Source organism: Pyrus communis, chromosome 1 (assembly GCF_041283825.1).
Source record: "Pyrus communis isolate YQ-2024b chromosome 1, ASM4128382v1, whole genome shotgun sequence".
Classification (NCBI taxonomy): domain Eukaryota; kingdom Viridiplantae; phylum Streptophyta; class Magnoliopsida; order Rosales; family Rosaceae; genus Pyrus; species Pyrus communis.
Genome location: NC_142565.1, coordinates 4,607,948 through 4,625,019, shown reverse-complemented (window position 1 = coordinate 4,625,019; position 17,072 = coordinate 4,607,948). Strand labels below are relative to the sequence as shown.

Below are 17,072 nucleotides of genomic sequence, written 5' to 3'. Positions count from 1 at the left end.
TAGTGTATCTTCGGCAGATTTGTTCCCAGTACGGAAAGCACTTGCATTTCCTACAACACTGTTTATCTATCTCCGGAGCAACATGCTCTATGTTGTTTTCGGTTTTTCTGAGGCAACACGCTCTACGTTGTTATTCTTGACAAAACAGCAGCAAGCTGCCCTTGCTCGAAAAAAGGAGCTAACAGAACCCTTTTATAATTAGTTCTTTAAACGCTCATAAACGATTCATCTTTACAGTAGATAAACAGCAAAAAATGTGTTCAAGAAACATTAGGAAGTGGAATGTGTCCGGAGTTTTGCAAGTTCTGCTTGACGGCGACCTAAATGAAATGCAGTAACTATCCATAGCAAACAGACCTGGAGAAGAACAAAGAGGACCAGCGTTAGTTCATCGTTATTTGTTCGATAGAAATAATCCGGAAGAACAAAATGCAAATGCTTTACAAATTTAAACGTACAGGCAGGCTGTAGAGCGAGACAGTTGGTGCCCTTCCGTTCAGAGTGCTGAAAAGTAGCTTGTACATTCCTGCGGCTGTAGCATCTCCTAGTCTTTGAACAAATACATCAATGCAAACCTGCAATATACTCGGTTTAATAATGTTTCAAATTGTTGGGTGATTTGCTTAAAATTTCACGGAACAGGATCAATGCAATGTAGGGCACCAAATAAGAAATCCTGTGGAAAAGAATTCAGAAACTCGTACCTTGGCTTTGTATTTTTCATCCTGCGAGACAACGGTAAACAGGAGTTCTCTGCCGGGCCTGGTCATAACATAAGTAACAAACTGCAGAGAAACACAAAAAGAAAGCTTAAGATCCAACTTCACAATGTTCTCTCATATTGAGACTTTGACCGTCATTTCTATCTGAATGAAAGAAAAATCACCATGCATATTACGTATGTTTTAACATGTTTTTAGCAATTTACAGGCATACGTCTTGCCGTCTTGATTAAGTTATCTTAAAGGGAAAGCGCAATTTAGAGAATACAAACCTTCCGCGAGGTCTCAGAAACTGCAACAGCTACCCAAGTCGGCCAGAAAGCAATAGCAACCAAATTTAAGAAGGCAACAAATGGAGCCGCGCAAATAGCTGTAGTAACCCCTACTATAGTTAGAAAACGCCCCTGTGAAAGTGCCATAAAACACGGGATGTGATTATACATAAATACCTATAATGATGTATGATACAAAGCATACACATCAATGGAAACATTTGTTCGAATTTTATGACAGCAAATAAACAGTTTCACAATGTCATAGATGAGTTGCATTGCACTTTCAAAGAAAATTCATCCTGGAACCACTACCAAAATCCAAAAAGTCAGCTTTATAGAAACACTCCCTAATTTGCTTCAAGAATCTTTAATTTTTCTTGCGATGCCTAGAAGAAACATATTAATCACAAACATAACAAGATAGGACACCAGAATGCCTTCAGCAGGAAAGCAGAAAAGCAATAATGTTAAACACAGCTGCAAACATGAAACTAGGGCAATCTGCTTTTAGCAAGAAATGAGCTAAGAAAATATTCTACCAAGGATATCTCACGTTAGTTACTATAGAAACTAGACAAAGTATCAGCTATATAACAAAATCTCCGAAAAACAGCATACCGTTATGGTAAGTTGTCCGGCAAGGATAAAAACAGCAATAAAGCTGTTTATCTGAGCCAGCAATTTTCTTCTTCCAAGAGAGGTAGTAACAGTCATGGCAATTACACTCACTTTCTGAAGTCACAAAAAATTAGAGATAAAAATCAGCGTAGAGATAAAAATAACGACAGACGGAAGACAGAAAACAGGAGAAAAGGAAGATGAAAATATATGGGTAGAGCAACATATCCGCAGACAAGACTCCCTTTTGAGTCAAGTCAGATAATATAGAGAGGCTAATTTAGAATTAAGTTAGACCTCGTGATAGTGGATGGTCTTACCTGAAAATAAAAGAATGACGAGATAACTGCACTCAACCACAGGAACAAGGACACATACAACAAGTAAGACGATGACAGTATAAGCCAAAATCCATCTAAAATGGCCCACATCTGAGGCTTCACCACCGGAGTAGGTGAGTTGGGAGAATTTCCTTTGTTGCGAATGGTTTGCCCATTAGGCTCAGTTTTCCGATCAGGCTCAGACTCTCTAACGCCAAAAAAGAGACCATGTCAAGAAAGACAAAGTTTTATAACCGCATATATTATACACGTTAAGCCAAAGAATGCAAGCTTATAATTTTCGGGATTGTTCAACTGCAGACTGGAAATAATTTGAAACCCAATAAATTTCATTCTTGACTGGCTTAATTGTTAAATCTAAGATGTCTGCTGCAACAGTTATGTGATTCACTCCACAGCTGTAACACAAGAAACAACAATCCAAGACAAGAACATGTATGACATTCTTTTGAGATGCCCATAGCTCATAATGCACTTAATATGGAAGAGCTACACAGATTATTACAAAATTGTAACAGAGAATTCAGTCTTGACTCTTGTCTGTGCTTTATAAAATGTTGCATGCAACAATTTCAGAGAATCCGGTGACAAAACAATATGATAATATAGTTGACCTGATCGGAGTTAATTTCTCATGGACATGGGATAAATCCAGGGTTATCCCTTTGGACGACTGTGCAGCAAATTCCATTAACAAAGCAGAAAACAGTAGCAGAACTGCAACAAATCAATCCATGGTTTAAGACATATCAAACACACACAAAGATACACTTAAACTATCGCAACTGTCAGATTCCAAAAGATGGAATAAGGAAACATACATGGCCCCAACCTAGCCATTCCCGTGGCAAACAATGACCCAAAAAGCTGGCCTAGCGTGGCACCAGCACCAATAAAACCAAATAATCTTGCACCTGACTGAATACCCAACAAGTTACACGTGTAACAAAATTTTGTATTGCAATCAAATTTGTGTGGCAGGGATAGGATACATACCTCACTGTCCATAACATCGATTATTCTAGCCCAAGTCGAAGAAATTGTAATTAGATTAAGTAAGGCAATCTTCAAAAAACAGCACAAACTTTTATCACCATATAAAGTTTGATAAATAAACAACTTTACATATTCAGAAATAGGTTCTAATAGATATTGGAAAAAAGAAGAAGAAGCAATTTAGATATATTCATCATACCCAGAGGAACAATGCAATTCTGACCGAGACATAGAACCAGCCAAGATTCTCCCACGCTATGGAATACGCAGTGCCAGCTTGACTCACATCAACCTTTTCGTCGTTTACTGACGCGGAGTCTACAGTGACCAAGCCCTAGCCATACACAAGGCAGCTATTCAGTACAATATGAACATATTTCTAGAGTGTTAAAGCAACCAAATCAGAAACAACTTGAAGCCCGATGAGACTTCATCTCACCTTCACCTCAGCTTGTGATCCGGCTGACGAAGCACGCCATAGAAAGAAGAATGCAACAAGTGATACACTAAAAAACCTGAGCATCAAAACCAAAGCCTGGAATTTCAAGAAGCAACCATTACAGAGCGATATGCAAACAAACACATATAAAAAACAAGGAAAGAACCAGTTATACCCTTTTACTCTTCAACCCAAATTATCAAGTTACACAAACACCTCATATCAAAAGAATCAATTTTTACCACAAAAACAATAATTTCGAACTCTCCATATCGAAAAAAACAGAAACCACGCATATCGAAATCTGGCAAGAACCAGCTATACCCTTTTGCTTTTCAACCAAATTATCAAGTTACAGAGACACCCCACATGAAAATAATCGATCTTTACCACAAGAAAACAACAATTTCAAAGCTCACCACGTCGAAAAAATGGCGGAAATACACACATACCTTGCCTTTCGAAACGTTGGGCAGAGAGAAGATGAGAGTTGCAACTGGGGCGGCAATGGAGGTGAGGGCCAATGACCCCACAAACAGGCTCGGCAGGCTCGACAGACCTAAGGAAATTGCACCCTCGTCCCGCAGCGGAAGCACCACGAAGTAAGCGCACAGAATCTGCATTGAAAAATCAAACTTTAGCTCATATCCCAAACCCCAGTTCTTGAAATTTGAGAAAGCGTTGAAATTTAGAAAAAACGATTGGAGAATTTAGGAGAGCTTACGAAGAAGAAGCAGGATGACGAGTGGAGGAGAGCTGAGGTCTCGTGAGGGTGCACCGAAACGAAGGTGGAGAGGATCGTATCAAATCGGGACCTGCTCATGGCTTCTGTGTCAAATGGAATCATGGAAGACTTGATTTTGGTGGATGAATGTTACGATGAAAAAAGAAGAAAAGCTTCAGTTCGACGTTCGTGGTTGAAAAAGCTTAGCTTGAAAGTCAAAGTACATGACTGGGCCTGGGGTCTGGGCTGGCCCAATAGATAAGTAACGAATCGGGTAGTCTCTGGAAACACTACCTCGTACTCTCTCTCTCTCTCTCTCTCTCTCTCTCTCTCTCAAGTCAATGTGCGATGCCCAGTTACCTCTGCAGAGCATCTAGACTTCTCAGCTCAGCTCCCACGATCAGACTCGCACCTTCGAACCCGGCAAGATTTCGCTGCTCTGTTAAGCTTTCGACCATGTCTAATGGAGGAGCTGTTCGCTTCCCCTTATCCGCTTCAAGCACTCTCGTAATCCAAAAGGGAGATATCACCAAGTGGTCCGTCGACGGCTCCACGGACGCCATCGTCAGTCCTCCTCTCTTTCTCTTTACTCTGTGATTCCTGTGTCGTTCTCTCTCTCTCTCTCTTTTTTTCTGTTTGTTTCTCGAGAAAATAATAGGAAAAGAAAAGATGATAACTTTGCACCCTTTCGGGGTCTTAACTTTGAATTGGTTGATGGGTTTGAATTTCTGTTACTGGGAAATCAAAATATCAAATCAAATTCTGTGTAAATTTAGTTTTAGTTTTACAATTTCTGATTGCTATTTTCTGGGGTTTGTGCTTCTGTCTGCTTATAGCATATAACTTTGTGCACGTATTGATAGAATGTGAGCATCCAACCCGAAACCGAAACCGGTTGATTACGGTTCATATTGTTTCTTGCTCCATGTTAGTACACTGTATTTTCGTTCCATGAATGTCCCAAATTGCTCCCATTGTGTTCTTGTGCCATGTTTCCATGAATGTGAGGATCCAAACCGAAACCGAAACCGGTTGATTACGGTTCATATTGTTTCTTGCTCCATGTTAGTACACTGTATCTTCGTTCCATGAATGTCCCAAATTGCTCCCATTGTGTTCTTGTGCCATGTTTTCGATAATATATAATCCGGTTCAATGCAATTTAGTTCCTTGGTCAGCATCCAGTTCTATGAATGTGAGCATATCGATGGGCATTTTTTTGTAGGTTAATCCAGCGAATGAGCGGATGCTAGGAGGTGGTGGTGCAGATGGAGGTAATTTTGTTTTACGATTTTGAATTGACATTTCAAAGCGAACCTGCCATAGCTTTACTGATTTTGAATGATCTTCCAGCTATACATAGGGCTGCTGGCCCAGATCTTCTGCAAGCATGCTATAGTGTCCCAGAAGTCAGGCCCGGTGTTCGCTGTCCCACCGGAGAAGCAAGGATCACCCCGTAAGTTCTCATGATTTAGCCACCATTTATGCATATGGCATCACTTGGTTTTGATTCGTAGTTTCGTGGAGAACATAATCAATGATCACTTGCGTTGTATACTATGCAGGGGTTTTAAGTTGCCTGCATCTCATGTAATTCATACTGTTGGACCTGTGTACCGTTCTGGCAGCAACCCGGAAACCTTTCTGAGTGCTGCGTACAGGTTGTAATCTGTTTCTTGCTGATATGTGGTTTAATGTGTTGGTACTTTATTCCTTATTAAAACTCCTGTGCAAATCGATTACAGGAATAGCTTGACCTTAGCCAAATCAAACAACCTTCAGTATATCGCGTTTCCTGCTATTTCTTGTGGTGTGTATGGGTAAGTTGACAACGAAACTCCCATTGGTGTTCGAGTACGTAAGCTTTACATTGAAGGATAAGAATCATAGTAACATCTGATCACATTGACTTGTCACATTAAAGTTGTAAGCGACTAACAGATTAATCTCGTCTTGACTGTCATTTTGTTCCAGATATCCTTACGATGAAGCAGCTACAGTATCTTTATCCACAATTAAGGAGTTTGTGGATGGCCTAAAGGAGGTATGTATGCTTGTACCCTACATTTTCATGGATCAATTGAATATTCTTCTAAAACTCACTGGCATTTTCATTCGATGTTCGTTGCAGGTGCACTTTGTTCTCTTCGCAGACGATATTTACGATGTTTGGGTGAAAAAGGCCAATCAATTGCTTAAGGCTTAAAATGCACCGTAAGCAAGCAATTAGCAGATATACGACTACCTTTCTTTCAGAGTAATTGGATGCAGAACCTCTTATGTAGAACCGAAGTTTATTGGCTTGTAATGTGCAGAACGAAATGGTGAAATAAAGCATATCGTAGATTGCCAATGTACTCGAGATATTATCGCAAAAAATACCATGGAATTATATGAAATGCATGCATTGCAGAAGTGTTGTGTTCTATACATCTAAGCTTACGTTCATTTTGCACAAGAAACCAAATCCAGACTCAGACGCGAAACGGGGAAAATGGCTTTACGCTGAAAACTTCACTCGAAGGAGCTTGAAGTTTCACACCCCGACCAACACCAATTAGAAAGCAACATGCAGATGACAGAACAAGAACAAAAACAACGGGAAAAAATCCGCTAGGCCTTGTAACATATCGATCTCTATAACAAAATCCCAAACTCAACGGTATGCTACTGATGACAAGGAGTTTGAATCTAAATTTTCCGGATTAGGAATCTTTGTCCTTTGGTACATTTCTGGGGAGTCTGTTAAAAACACCCTCGTCCACGATTTTGTAATGCTTTGAAAACTGCCGGTGGATCTTTCCGTAAACCCATCCACGGTTTTTTCATGCTTGCTGTACAAGGCAGGAAGTGTTATTGATAAGATTGAACCTGCCACCATCAAAGAAGTTCAAGTATAAAATCTCACAAGAAATTTACATGTGCCAACCACCTCGTTTCTGCAAGAAAAATATTCGACCTAACGGGTCCAGAACTTGACAACTTATATACAAAAATTTAAAAGAGACAGTCACAAAGATCATTCATTTGACAGACACAGGAGGAGGATGCACATACTGATATAAGCAAGTGTAAAGAAGGAGAAAAAGCTTCCAATGACGGAGAAGAGCCACAGACAAACCACCACCTGTCAAATGCATAGTAGCTTCGTAAAAGTCATATAAATTCGAATCAGTAACAGATAAAAATGAGAAGTCGAAAGAGAACACCTTGTGGTTTCAGCTAGAAAATAGATTCCAAAACATTATCATTGTAAGATGCAACGCAACACTGACCTTGAAAAACAGTCTAAAATCGTTGCCAAGAGTGATATCATGAGCCATAAGCAGCACATTGTTGATTTTAACACAAAATGATGCTGCAGCATTGTTAACCATTTCCTCAGATAGTACTAACTCCGGTAATGTTTGCAATTGTCTACTCAAAGAATATGATAGTTATCCTCTTTGTAAACAGTTTCTGTGCAAGGTTGATAATAATACAAGTGGAGAGTAGAAAATTCGTACTTATTTCTATAAACAGCATAGTTGGCACGAAGGAATAAGAGTACAACCAAAATCAGCAAGACGTCCGCACAAATTGATAAGAATGATAATCCAGACCGCTCAAACACAAGCCAAGTAACTGTAAAAACAATGATAGTGCCGAAGGAAACACGCCCCCGCTTCCTCAACAAAACATCAGCAGCTAAAAGGAAAAAGAGATGTAGTAAGGAATAGAACTATGAAAAATGTTGCCAAAACAAGATAGGTAGATATGCAAATAACAAGTGAAAACCATTCTCGAGTCAGTCATTACTATATTCAGATACTTGAAATCCAATTCCTACATTCAAGTTGTTCACATATGCATGAATGAATAACGAGGGAACAACTAGCCTAGCTATTTCCAAAAGACTTCTGGAAGAGCGAATGTGACAGGAAAAGAATCAGGCGTTGTACACACGTACTGATAGGCAAATGTGAGATTTCCGAGCAACTGGATAATGGGGCATACTGGGTGATCACTACTAGAAGCCTACTATATATGTACCTGATTCAAGTTTGTCTACATGCATCAGATCATAATAAAAATATGCAGCGTTTACACTTGCACTATGGAAAGATGTCATTTGCTTCTCTATCACGGATTAACAACAGTAGACTCTTGGAAAGTAAATGTGGTGGTAGAGTCAATACGATGCAAATTAACTCAAACAAACCGCTAAAGTTAGCTTGCTCTTCAGTTTCCCTAAGTCGAACAAAAAGACGGTCACTTGATTCACAAAACAAGCCCAACAAGCCCTGCGACACATCTATCCCCTACACTAAAATACGCAAGTAATTGCAAATTTGCACTCCAAGAATGCCATTGATTGCTACAAGATACATTGTTTTTTCCCGCAGTTTTTCTTTCTTTTCTTCAACTACTAACAGAAAATTGAAAACGATTGCCCAAAAAACCTTCATTCTCCCACTCTTTAACTTTCAGGCTTCTCCGGCAGTTGTAACTAACAGACACATTTCTTTTCAACTAAAGAGCAAACTGATCAACTGCCCTCTTTACCACAACCTCTACATTGCGCCTTTACTCATCCGTTGGCTTTCGCCATCCAACGTCACTCTAATTTCTAATCAATTGGCAACATAGACACTCCGAGATTAACCAGAGCTACATTCAAGTTAACCAATCAATTCTACACAGTAAATGCAACCCAACATTGCTCCATATCAGATAATCAAGAACCCAAAAGCACAAAATTTTCGTTTTTGCAGATAATCAAGAACCAAAAGCACAACATTTTCGTTTTCGTAGATAATCAAATTACAAAACCCAAAAGTTTAAAAGATGGAAAGGAAATTATAGAGAAACCCCACAAATCCAAACGCCAGAAATGTCCTAAAAGTTTCGATCTTTTTAACTTAAAAGATAAAATAAAACAAAAAGTTTCAATTTTTCTCACCTTGACCGCCGCCCAAGCAGTTGTGCACTGACTCTTGACGTCCAAACAACCGATACGCAGCGCCGACGCATGCGGTGGTGTAAGAAGTGGAAGCCACATCCTTCTGTCCATCCCCATCTCCCTCTGTGCTGCATAAATCTTGTGAATTCTCCATCAAGCAATTCAAATATCTTTCTCTCCGAAGAGTAAGGAATTATAAAATTCGTCAGTATTTCTCGTAGAATTGAAACGAAAAGAACAGGTTCCTCGGTTATTTTTTGGTCACCTACTTTCTTCAGATCTACAAAATTCCATGTGCCATAAAGTACGGATGTTTGGCGGGACCATTGTGGACAATTAGACATCAAATATTTGTCCTTTGATACCAATGAACATGTAACAAGCGGGGCAAACGGTCTTTTATTACAGTGATTCGTTTTGTAGGATGGAACTCCGTTAGCTCCTAATTTAACATTTAATTTAATAAAATCTATCGTTTGATAATTTAAAAAAAAAAAAAAAAAACCTTGGGGTGACCTAGTGGTTAGAGACGAATTTCAGACCCGTATTCCACACGGCACGTCTTGAATTTGATTCTTAACACTGGTTAATAGCATGATGATAGTTATGTGAGACTGAAATGTTTCTGTGAAAATAATATTAAGCTGTATAGGACCCCCCATCAGAGAGTATCCCTTCTTCGTGATATGGTCGCACATATGATTTGGTTAAGCTACTAAACCAAGATTTTTTTCTCATTCCTCAAAGAAATTACGCTTCTCAATGTTCTCATGAGCCATGAGCACCAAGAATGTGTAGGAGAAGAACAAATTATTCAAATTAATGACTTCTCCATGTATATTACCTTAAAATCAGTATACAATATCTCAAAATAAAGAAGGAAATAAGCTATAAGGTAATCGATTTGATTTTCATTTATTATTTTTTATTTTTATACAAGAATTTTATCTAATTTTAATAAAAGTTTTATAATGCCCCGTATAAAATGATTTTTCAACTGTTACATTTTAATTTTTATATTTTAAACAACTATCTAACGGTTAAAACCCGAAGATTCTCGTACTAAGGGCATCATAAAAATATCATTCTCAAAATAGAGACTAGATTGCAACGGAAGAGGATCCTCTCCGGATCAACCAAAACTGAGTTCACTAATCAATGAATCCGGATCGTTAAAATTTGATTCAACAGTTACAATTATTATAACATCTAGAAGGATCCTCTATTTATAATTATTGAATCAATGGTCCGGATTCATTGATTAGGTGGCTCAGTTTGGTTGGATGCGAAGGGGATCGGTTTTGATTGCAAGAGTGTCATATATCCAGTATTTTAACCGTCGGCGTCCTTCCCCCCTCATTCTCCAGCAAGAAAAGATAAAAGGAAAGAGACACGAAACCCACTGACCTCACCAGCAGCTCTCTGTCAGCTGTGAGACCTCCCTCCCTCTCTCTCTCTCCCTCTCTCCCTCTCTCTCTCTCTCTCTCTCCCCCCCCCCCCCTCTTACAAGTATTTTTTTATGTTGGACGCAAATTGTTAGGTGCATCTCTCTTGAATCAGCTGACCAATAGTCTCCAATTCTACAAGCAAATCACAGAGACAGACAACACAACCAATTGGGCATTGACCTCCAACTGATCTCAGCCATCCATCAGATCTGAGACTCTGATCCCTTCCAAACAACTCAACGTCTAGTTCTCCAGATTGCCCATTTATCGGTTTCTGTCACTCTCAGTGAGTTCACTTCATATTCTGCAATATTTTTCTTCTGATTTATGGACAAAGATGCTGAATTTTTAAGATTTTGGGGTTTTTCTGTGACTTAAAACCCATTATTATATGTTTCTTTGATTGCCCATTTCTCAGATTCTGCCATTCTCAGTGAGTTCACTTCAATTTCTGCATTTCGTTTCTAGTTTTATGGTAAAAAGAATGGATTTTTGAGATTTTGGGGTTGTTTGAGTCTGTGATCCCCCCCAAACCTATTAATCTCAATTGCTATGATATTCCATTTCTCAGTTTTTGCTACCTTTAGTGAGTACACTTCATATTCTGCATAACTTTGTTTCTCTTATTTCATAGAAAGAAGATTGAAATTTTGAGTTTTTGGGGTCGTTTGAGACTGTGATCCCCTCTAAACCCATTAATATCCGCTTCTCTGATTGCCCATTTCCCAGTTTCTGCTAATCTTAGTGAGCTCACTTGATATTCTGCATTTGTTTTCTTCTTGTTTTATGGATTTTTTATATTTTTTATTATAGTTTTTGGGTTGTTTGTGGACAGCTTGAGGTTGGGTCGGAGGCAAAAAAGATGGGGGAAGGCGCGAGGTTTCAGCTGGGGACAGTGGGAGCGTTGACCCTCTCTGTGGTCTCGTCGGTCTCCATTGTCATTTGCAACAAGGCCCTCATTAGTTCTTTGGGTTTCACTTTTGGTAAGCTTTTCACAGTCTCCATTGTTGCCTTATTTTTGTTGGTATTTCAAATTCTGGACCATATGTTTTATTGCATTCAATGCTGAATTTACTTGGGTTGCCTTAATTTTTAGAAATCTAAGTTTGGTAAGAATGATGCGCTTTGAAGGTTTCATGTGCAAACAAATGAAACTAATGAAGTTGTTGCTATTGAATAACGAATTTAAGTAGAAACAAAAATTGGAGCTTTCAAAACAATTGCAATTTTATATTCTGTTTTAAAGGGTAAGGCGGGGGAGTTATTGTGGGTGATTCCACTCATTATAGCTTTCGATTTGTAGTTCAACTTTAAACAGCATTGAAATTTAATTCAGCCAGGATGCAGTTAGGAGATATAATTTGGGTCCTTTAGCAATTCAAACAGGTCGCATTGGTAAATCCCACCACTAAATGTTCTTTTTGAAGGAAAATTACGGGAGTGCACTATTGTTATGTGGAAGATTTTGCCATCCTGTTAATTTTTACTTGGTTTACCGGAATTTACCGTGAATACTGATTAGATTGTTATACATATTTGTGCAGCCACAACTTTGACAAGCTGGCATCTTTTAGTCACCTTTTGTTCCCTTCACGTGGCTTTAAAGATGAAATTCTTTGAGCACAAACCGCTTGATCAAACGACTGTGACGGGGTTTGGCATTCTGAATGGAATCTCAATTGGACTGTTAAATCTGAGCCTGGGGTTCAATTCAGTTGGCTTTTATCAGGTATATTTGTTTCCTTCAATTTCATTTTGACTTTGTAGCTTCTAGCTAAAACTTTGGTGTTTCAGCATTTTCCAGATATTAGAATTCTGAAATCCTCTTTTGTTCTTGCATTCTAGATGACTAAGCTGGCAATCATCCCTTGTACTGTACTATTGGAGACCCTTTTTCTAGCGAAGAAATTCAGGTTTAGCCTTTTTTATTTTTTATTTTTTTACTCAGATGCTGGTTTACCGATTCGTTCAAGCATATCCAAAGTTTTAAACTCATAACGGAGCCATTTGTTGCCCAATGTTACCCATATATAATCTTGTTATACTTGCTTATGATGTGTTTATATTCTTGATCCAGTGGAAATATAATTGTTTCGCGAAATATAAAATTGTGATATTGTGGTTTTTCTTGTATTTTCCTTCCCTCTGAATTCATATAAAGGTATAATTACAGTACTTTGGCAATTTGTCTGTGCCTCTTTTTCATTTTATTTTAATAAGTAATGCTGTTATATCTTAAATAAATAAGTATGAGGAGGAAGAGGAGGGGCAAGGGGTTGACTTTTGTCTTGTTATGATGGTGCATTCCTTACCATTTATCACTGTTGGATGCCAATTTATCATATGCCATCTCTGATTCTGACCACCTCAGTTCACTTCCTGCTGCGATAGCTGATGTTCAGTACTTAATGAACCTACTGCTTCACGTTTTTCAATCCATTTACTCTTTTCACATAACGGTTCAACTTTCCAACGTACTGCATTTAGTTTCCTCTTAATCTGAAACATTGATTGTTAATCCATAATCTTATATTCTGATTTCCTTACCTATTACCATTCTAATATTATCTTAACTTCAATTCCTATTGCAGTAGGAGCATTCAGATTGCCCTCCTTGTTCTGCTCCTTGGTGTTGGGATTGCAACAGTCACTGATGTTCAACTTAATGCTCTTGGAAGTGTCTTGTCTCTTCTTGCAGTTATTACAACATGCGTTGCCCAAATTGTATCCTCGATAGAGTTTTCTTTTTTGACTAATATCTCTGTCTAGTTTGTGTTATAGTATGAACCATTGACACATATACCACTGCATAATTAAAGAAAGAAAATACCTGGACGTAAGAATTCTTGAATGATATTGTCTAATGTCATGGATGCAAAGTCTCTAAATCACTTCTATTTTTTACTGCATTAAGAAAAAAAAATTCACCAGCACTGCCTGTATTAGTTTTCTCCGTCTTGAAAAACATACTTACATGTACAAGTCTGAAGCTGTTCAGGTCTCACAGTTCATAGTGCTGGATACTTTCCATTAGAAAGAGCTGACATGCACGCCCTTATTAGGTCATTTCGATAGGTCTCAGCTGTCCAATTTTGTTTCCTTGACTAGTTTCTTTCAGATGACCAATACCATCCAAAAGAAGTTTAAGGTTTCTTCAACACAACTTCTGTATCAATCATGTCCATATCAATCTGGAACTTTATTAATCACTGGCCCGTTTCTGGATTGGTTCTTGACGAATCAAAATGTATTTGCTTTCAAGTATACAACTCAAGTGCTGGTGAGAATTGAAATCATTATTTTTTTCCCCTTTTCTCTAGAAAGCATTACTGATTGCGTTTTCCCTCTGATTTTGCAGGTTTTCATAATTATATCCTGCCTAATCTCCGTCTCTGTAAACTTTAGCACATTTCTTGTGATCGGAAAGACATCTCCTGTCACCTATCAAGTTCTAGGACATCTAAAGACATGCCTTGTGCTGGCATTTGGTTATATTTTGCTTCATGATCCATTTGACTGGAGGAACATCCTCGGAATATTAGTCGCACTTGCTGGGATGGTTTTATATTCTTACTTTTGCACTCGTGAGGGTCAGAAAAAGGCTGCTGAAGAAGCAACGCAGCCACCACAGGTTCTAGCCCACTTTGCTTAATCTCTGTAATTGCATGACGTACTTTCTAGATATCTGAATCATTTTCGTAAACATTGAATAACGAAGTGATGTATGAAGTCGTCTCTTTTCCTATGAAATGGTTTCAGGCAGGAGAGGGTGAGTCTGATCCTCTAATGGGGGTGGAAAACGGAAGCGGTGTAGGAACTGATTCTGCTCCCCAAATTGCCCCTGTATGGAAGTTGAACAAAGATTTGCATGCGTGATGGCGAAAACTTTCAAGTCTTGTTAATTTACCCACCTAAGAGTACTAATAGCAGCATGTAGAGCTGTTAGAGAGCAATGACAATATTATTTGTGCAAAAATTCTTCACCCTTGCGTCTCCATGTCCGAGCAGGTGTCCGTCCCGCCCTTTCTTCGTTCGTGTTGATTGCGAATTACATTAAGTTGATAGATGGACAATTAGTTCAAGAGAATATGGTTCAATTTTGTACGCATTTGTAATGCAATTTTATTGTCTGTTATATACAAATTGATTTAACTCCTTTACCGTTACTCCATCGAATCCCGGAGTTTTTGATGAAGTATCCGCGTAAATATTTTTGGGTTTGCATGTCATTATACAAGTTGACGGAAGTTGACGTAAAAAATTTTGGGGTTGCATGCTATTTTGAGGTTTTAATGAAATTATATACCACATGTCATTATACAAGTTGATGAAAGTTTTATTTTTCGAAGTGTTGCTCTTTAAAACGGATGAAAAACAACGGCAAACTTGACCCCAAACTTGACCCCAAAGGAAAAAAGCTCCTAAATTCCCTAGCAAACTAAACTCTAACAAAGAATACAATAAGATCCATGTTACTAGGATGGGTATGGCCCTTTTGTTTTCAAATAAAAGTCATCGTAAGTTGGGATATCATGATCGTAATCGTAATCGTAATCATAAACGTAATTAATATACCTTCTATACTGACGCCGTTCCTGACAAGGTTCTAACTCGGAACAAATGACGTCGTCTTGAGCTGCTTCAGCAAATTCATAGTCGGCAATGGAATCTTCGGGCAGCCACAATGTTCTGATTCCTTCAGCACATCTCATTCTCAAATCTCCATCGACCCTAAGGTTAAAACAATAGCGCAGGTCGAGCGACACGAGACGAGGACAACAGTAAAGAATTTCTCGCAAGCCTTCATCTGTCAGCTCATTTGCGAAAACTTGGAGGTGCTGCAAACCGTGCATAGTTCCTGCTATTGCAAGTGCGTTGTCCAGTGTATCAGATTTTGTTAAGTTTAAGAGATTTCAAAAGTGGACAAGAGCGTCCGACCACTAGCAAGGATTCACGTGAGATTCCTACGGGAAACAATGAAATTTCGAGGTACTCCAACCATGGAAACTTCGAGGCCACTTTTCCCAGTTCCACACAATATTTGCACGAGTCGGAGGCTTCTAAGTCTACTCGAACTGCATAAAGTGTTGAAAATTTTAGCCACCGAAGTACAACAAAATCAAATTCTAAAGTGACAATAATATATAAACATGCAAAACTGACATACCTATCAGTGATATACTCAAGGACAGTAGTGGCGTCGTGGAAGTGGTCGAACTTGAACTTGACCTTCACCAAATTACCACAGCTGCTATCAACCGCGTGTCGACACATATTCTTCAAATTGTACTTTTTTCCTAAGGAATATAAGTCATCTCCTCGCATGTCAATGGTGCGCCACATGAGAGGGTTCTTACAGATGTTGAACCACACCTTGCACACCATCTGAGCGCTCGTCAGGATTTCCAAGGTTGTCAACCGTGAGATTATCGATATTATAAGTTCGTCTGGTAGTTCAACAAAACCTTGGGTCTGTTGCATGTAGACATCCTCCTTTAAGTCTCTATGAAGGAAGGCATTATTAATGTCCAATTGGTTAAGAAACCAATTATATTGAATAGCCAAGGTGATAAGTATCCGAATTGTAACCGGTTTGGCAACCGGACTAAAAGTTTCTTGAAAATTAATACCTTTCTGTTGATGGAAGCCCTTGGCTACAAGTTGGGCTTTGTATCGATCAACAGTGCCATTTGGCTTTTTCTTAACTCTGAAAACCCACTTACAGCCTACTGTGTTTTAAGAATGATGAGAGGGAACTAGGGACCAAGTACCAATGGACAGCAAGCATTGTATTCATCTTACTTAGCCTTCCTCCAATGAGCATGCTTAGAAGCTTGCAAGTATGTAGTAGGAACATAGTCAATATCAACTGAAGGTGGGTGCTTTGTTGCTGCATAGGCTCTAGACTTGAATATACCAACCTTAGATCTTGTAATCATAGGATGAGAATTAACTTGCTTAGGAGGATGACTTGGCTGATTTGGTAACAAAGATGAATGTTCTAAAGTGGGAATAGAACTGGAAGAATTATCTACTGAAATGGTTTCAATGGAGGATGAAAGTTGAGTAATAGGAATAGACACAGAAGCACAAGGTGGTGATGAAGATGGAGGATTTGAATCAGAGGGAATATGTTTACTAAATTAGAGATCTAGACAGGATGAACATGGTGGTGATGAAGATGGATGACTTATCTGAACATGGTGGTTTCTGGAGGTGTAGTGACCGAAATGGATAAGTACTTTCATCAAATACAACATGGCGGGATATGTAAATTTGATTGGTGAAAGGATCAAGACACCTATAGCCTTTGTGTTGAAGGCTATATAGCAAAAGTTGTGTCTTTTTGGGATATAGCCTTCACAAAAAATATTTGATTTCACAAAAAATACAGCAAACCATGGGAATCAACATGCGCAAAGGCTTGGGAAAAATCGGATGGTATGCCTTGGTTATGTTTTTCAAGTCTGTGGTATTGATAATTCCCCCCCCTTTTTTTTTTTTTTTTTTTTTGAAGTATCATATGCATGTTCTATGCAAACGCTTGATGAAATAGAGTGCGAGTTG

The 17,072-nt window shown here is 38.7% G+C and overlaps 4 protein-coding genes and 1 pseudogene across 7 annotated transcripts; 2 read left to right on the top strand and 3 right to left on the bottom strand.

Moving 5' to 3' along the window:
• Positions 1-161: 161 nt before the first annotated feature.
• LOC137721469 (uncharacterized) lies at positions 162-4,312 on the bottom strand. The gene is made up of 13 exons (XM_068460564.2): positions 4,116-4,312; positions 3,844-4,008; positions 3,392-3,487; positions 3,152-3,286; positions 2,953-3,021; positions 2,778-2,874; positions 2,571-2,673; positions 1,936-2,143; positions 1,616-1,729; positions 995-1,126; positions 705-785; positions 459-575; positions 162-357 (listed from the first exon to the last, which is right to left on the bottom strand). Exons 1-13 carry the CDS (start codon positions 4,236-4,238, stop codon positions 271-273), a joined length of 1,527 nt encoding a protein of 508 aa, XP_068316665.2. The 5' UTR covers positions 4,239-4,312; the 3' UTR covers positions 162-270.
• Positions 4,313-4,403: 91 nt separating this feature from the next.
• LOC137721471 (appr-1-p processing enzyme family protein) lies at positions 4,404-6,530 on the top strand. The gene is made up of 7 exons (XM_068460566.2): positions 4,404-4,679; positions 5,341-5,389; positions 5,469-5,571; positions 5,681-5,776; positions 5,861-5,935; positions 6,090-6,159; positions 6,247-6,530. The coding sequence occupies exons 1-7, from the start codon at positions 4,464-4,466 to the stop codon at positions 6,319-6,321; spliced, it is 684 nt and encodes a 227-aa protein (XP_068316667.2). The 5' UTR covers positions 4,404-4,463; the 3' UTR covers positions 6,322-6,530.
• A 186-nt stretch (positions 6,531-6,716) lies between these two features.
• LOC137721472 (reticulon-like protein B16) lies at positions 6,717-9,361 on the bottom strand (annotated as a pseudogene). Its single transcript, XR_015962220.1, has 5 exons — positions 9,058-9,361; positions 7,622-7,802; positions 7,391-7,532; positions 7,173-7,242; positions 6,717-6,986 (listed from the first exon to the last, which is right to left on the bottom strand). The product of XR_015962220.1 is annotated as a reticulon-like protein B16 (transcript).
• A 1,009-nt stretch (positions 9,362-10,370) lies between these two features.
• Positions 10,371-14,700, top strand: LOC137720224 (UDP-xylose transporter 3). 3 transcript variants are annotated; one of them, XM_068459265.2, is made up of 9 exons: positions 10,371-10,488; positions 10,598-10,791; positions 11,341-11,488; positions 12,050-12,234; positions 12,351-12,418; positions 13,097-13,229; positions 13,624-13,785; positions 13,864-14,136; positions 14,265-14,700. In XM_068459265.2, exons 3-9 carry the CDS (start codon positions 11,368-11,370, stop codon positions 14,379-14,381), a joined length of 1,059 nt encoding a protein of 352 aa, XP_068315366.2. In that variant the 5' UTR covers positions 10,371-10,488; positions 10,598-10,791; positions 11,341-11,367; the 3' UTR covers positions 14,382-14,700. The 3 variants fall into 3 exon arrangements, with proteins under 3 accessions (XP_068315366.2, XP_088549766.1, XP_088549763.1); XM_088693640.1 differs by lacking the exon at positions 10,371-10,488 and having other exon boundaries at positions 10,597-10,791; positions 11,319-11,488; XM_088693637.1 differs by lacking the exons at positions 10,371-10,488; positions 10,598-10,791 and adding an exon at positions 10,800-10,938.
• A 204-nt stretch (positions 14,701-14,904) lies between these two features.
• Positions 14,905-16,444, bottom strand: LOC137721199 (putative F-box/LRR-repeat protein 21). Its single transcript, XM_068460301.2, has 3 exons — positions 16,308-16,444; positions 15,673-16,212; positions 14,905-15,419 (listed from the first exon to the last, which is right to left on the bottom strand). The coding sequence occupies exons 1-3, from the start codon at positions 16,442-16,444 to the stop codon at positions 14,981-14,983; spliced, it is 1,116 nt and encodes a 371-aa protein (XP_068316402.2). The 3' UTR covers positions 14,905-14,980.
• Positions 16,445-17,072: the final 628 nt, after the last annotated feature.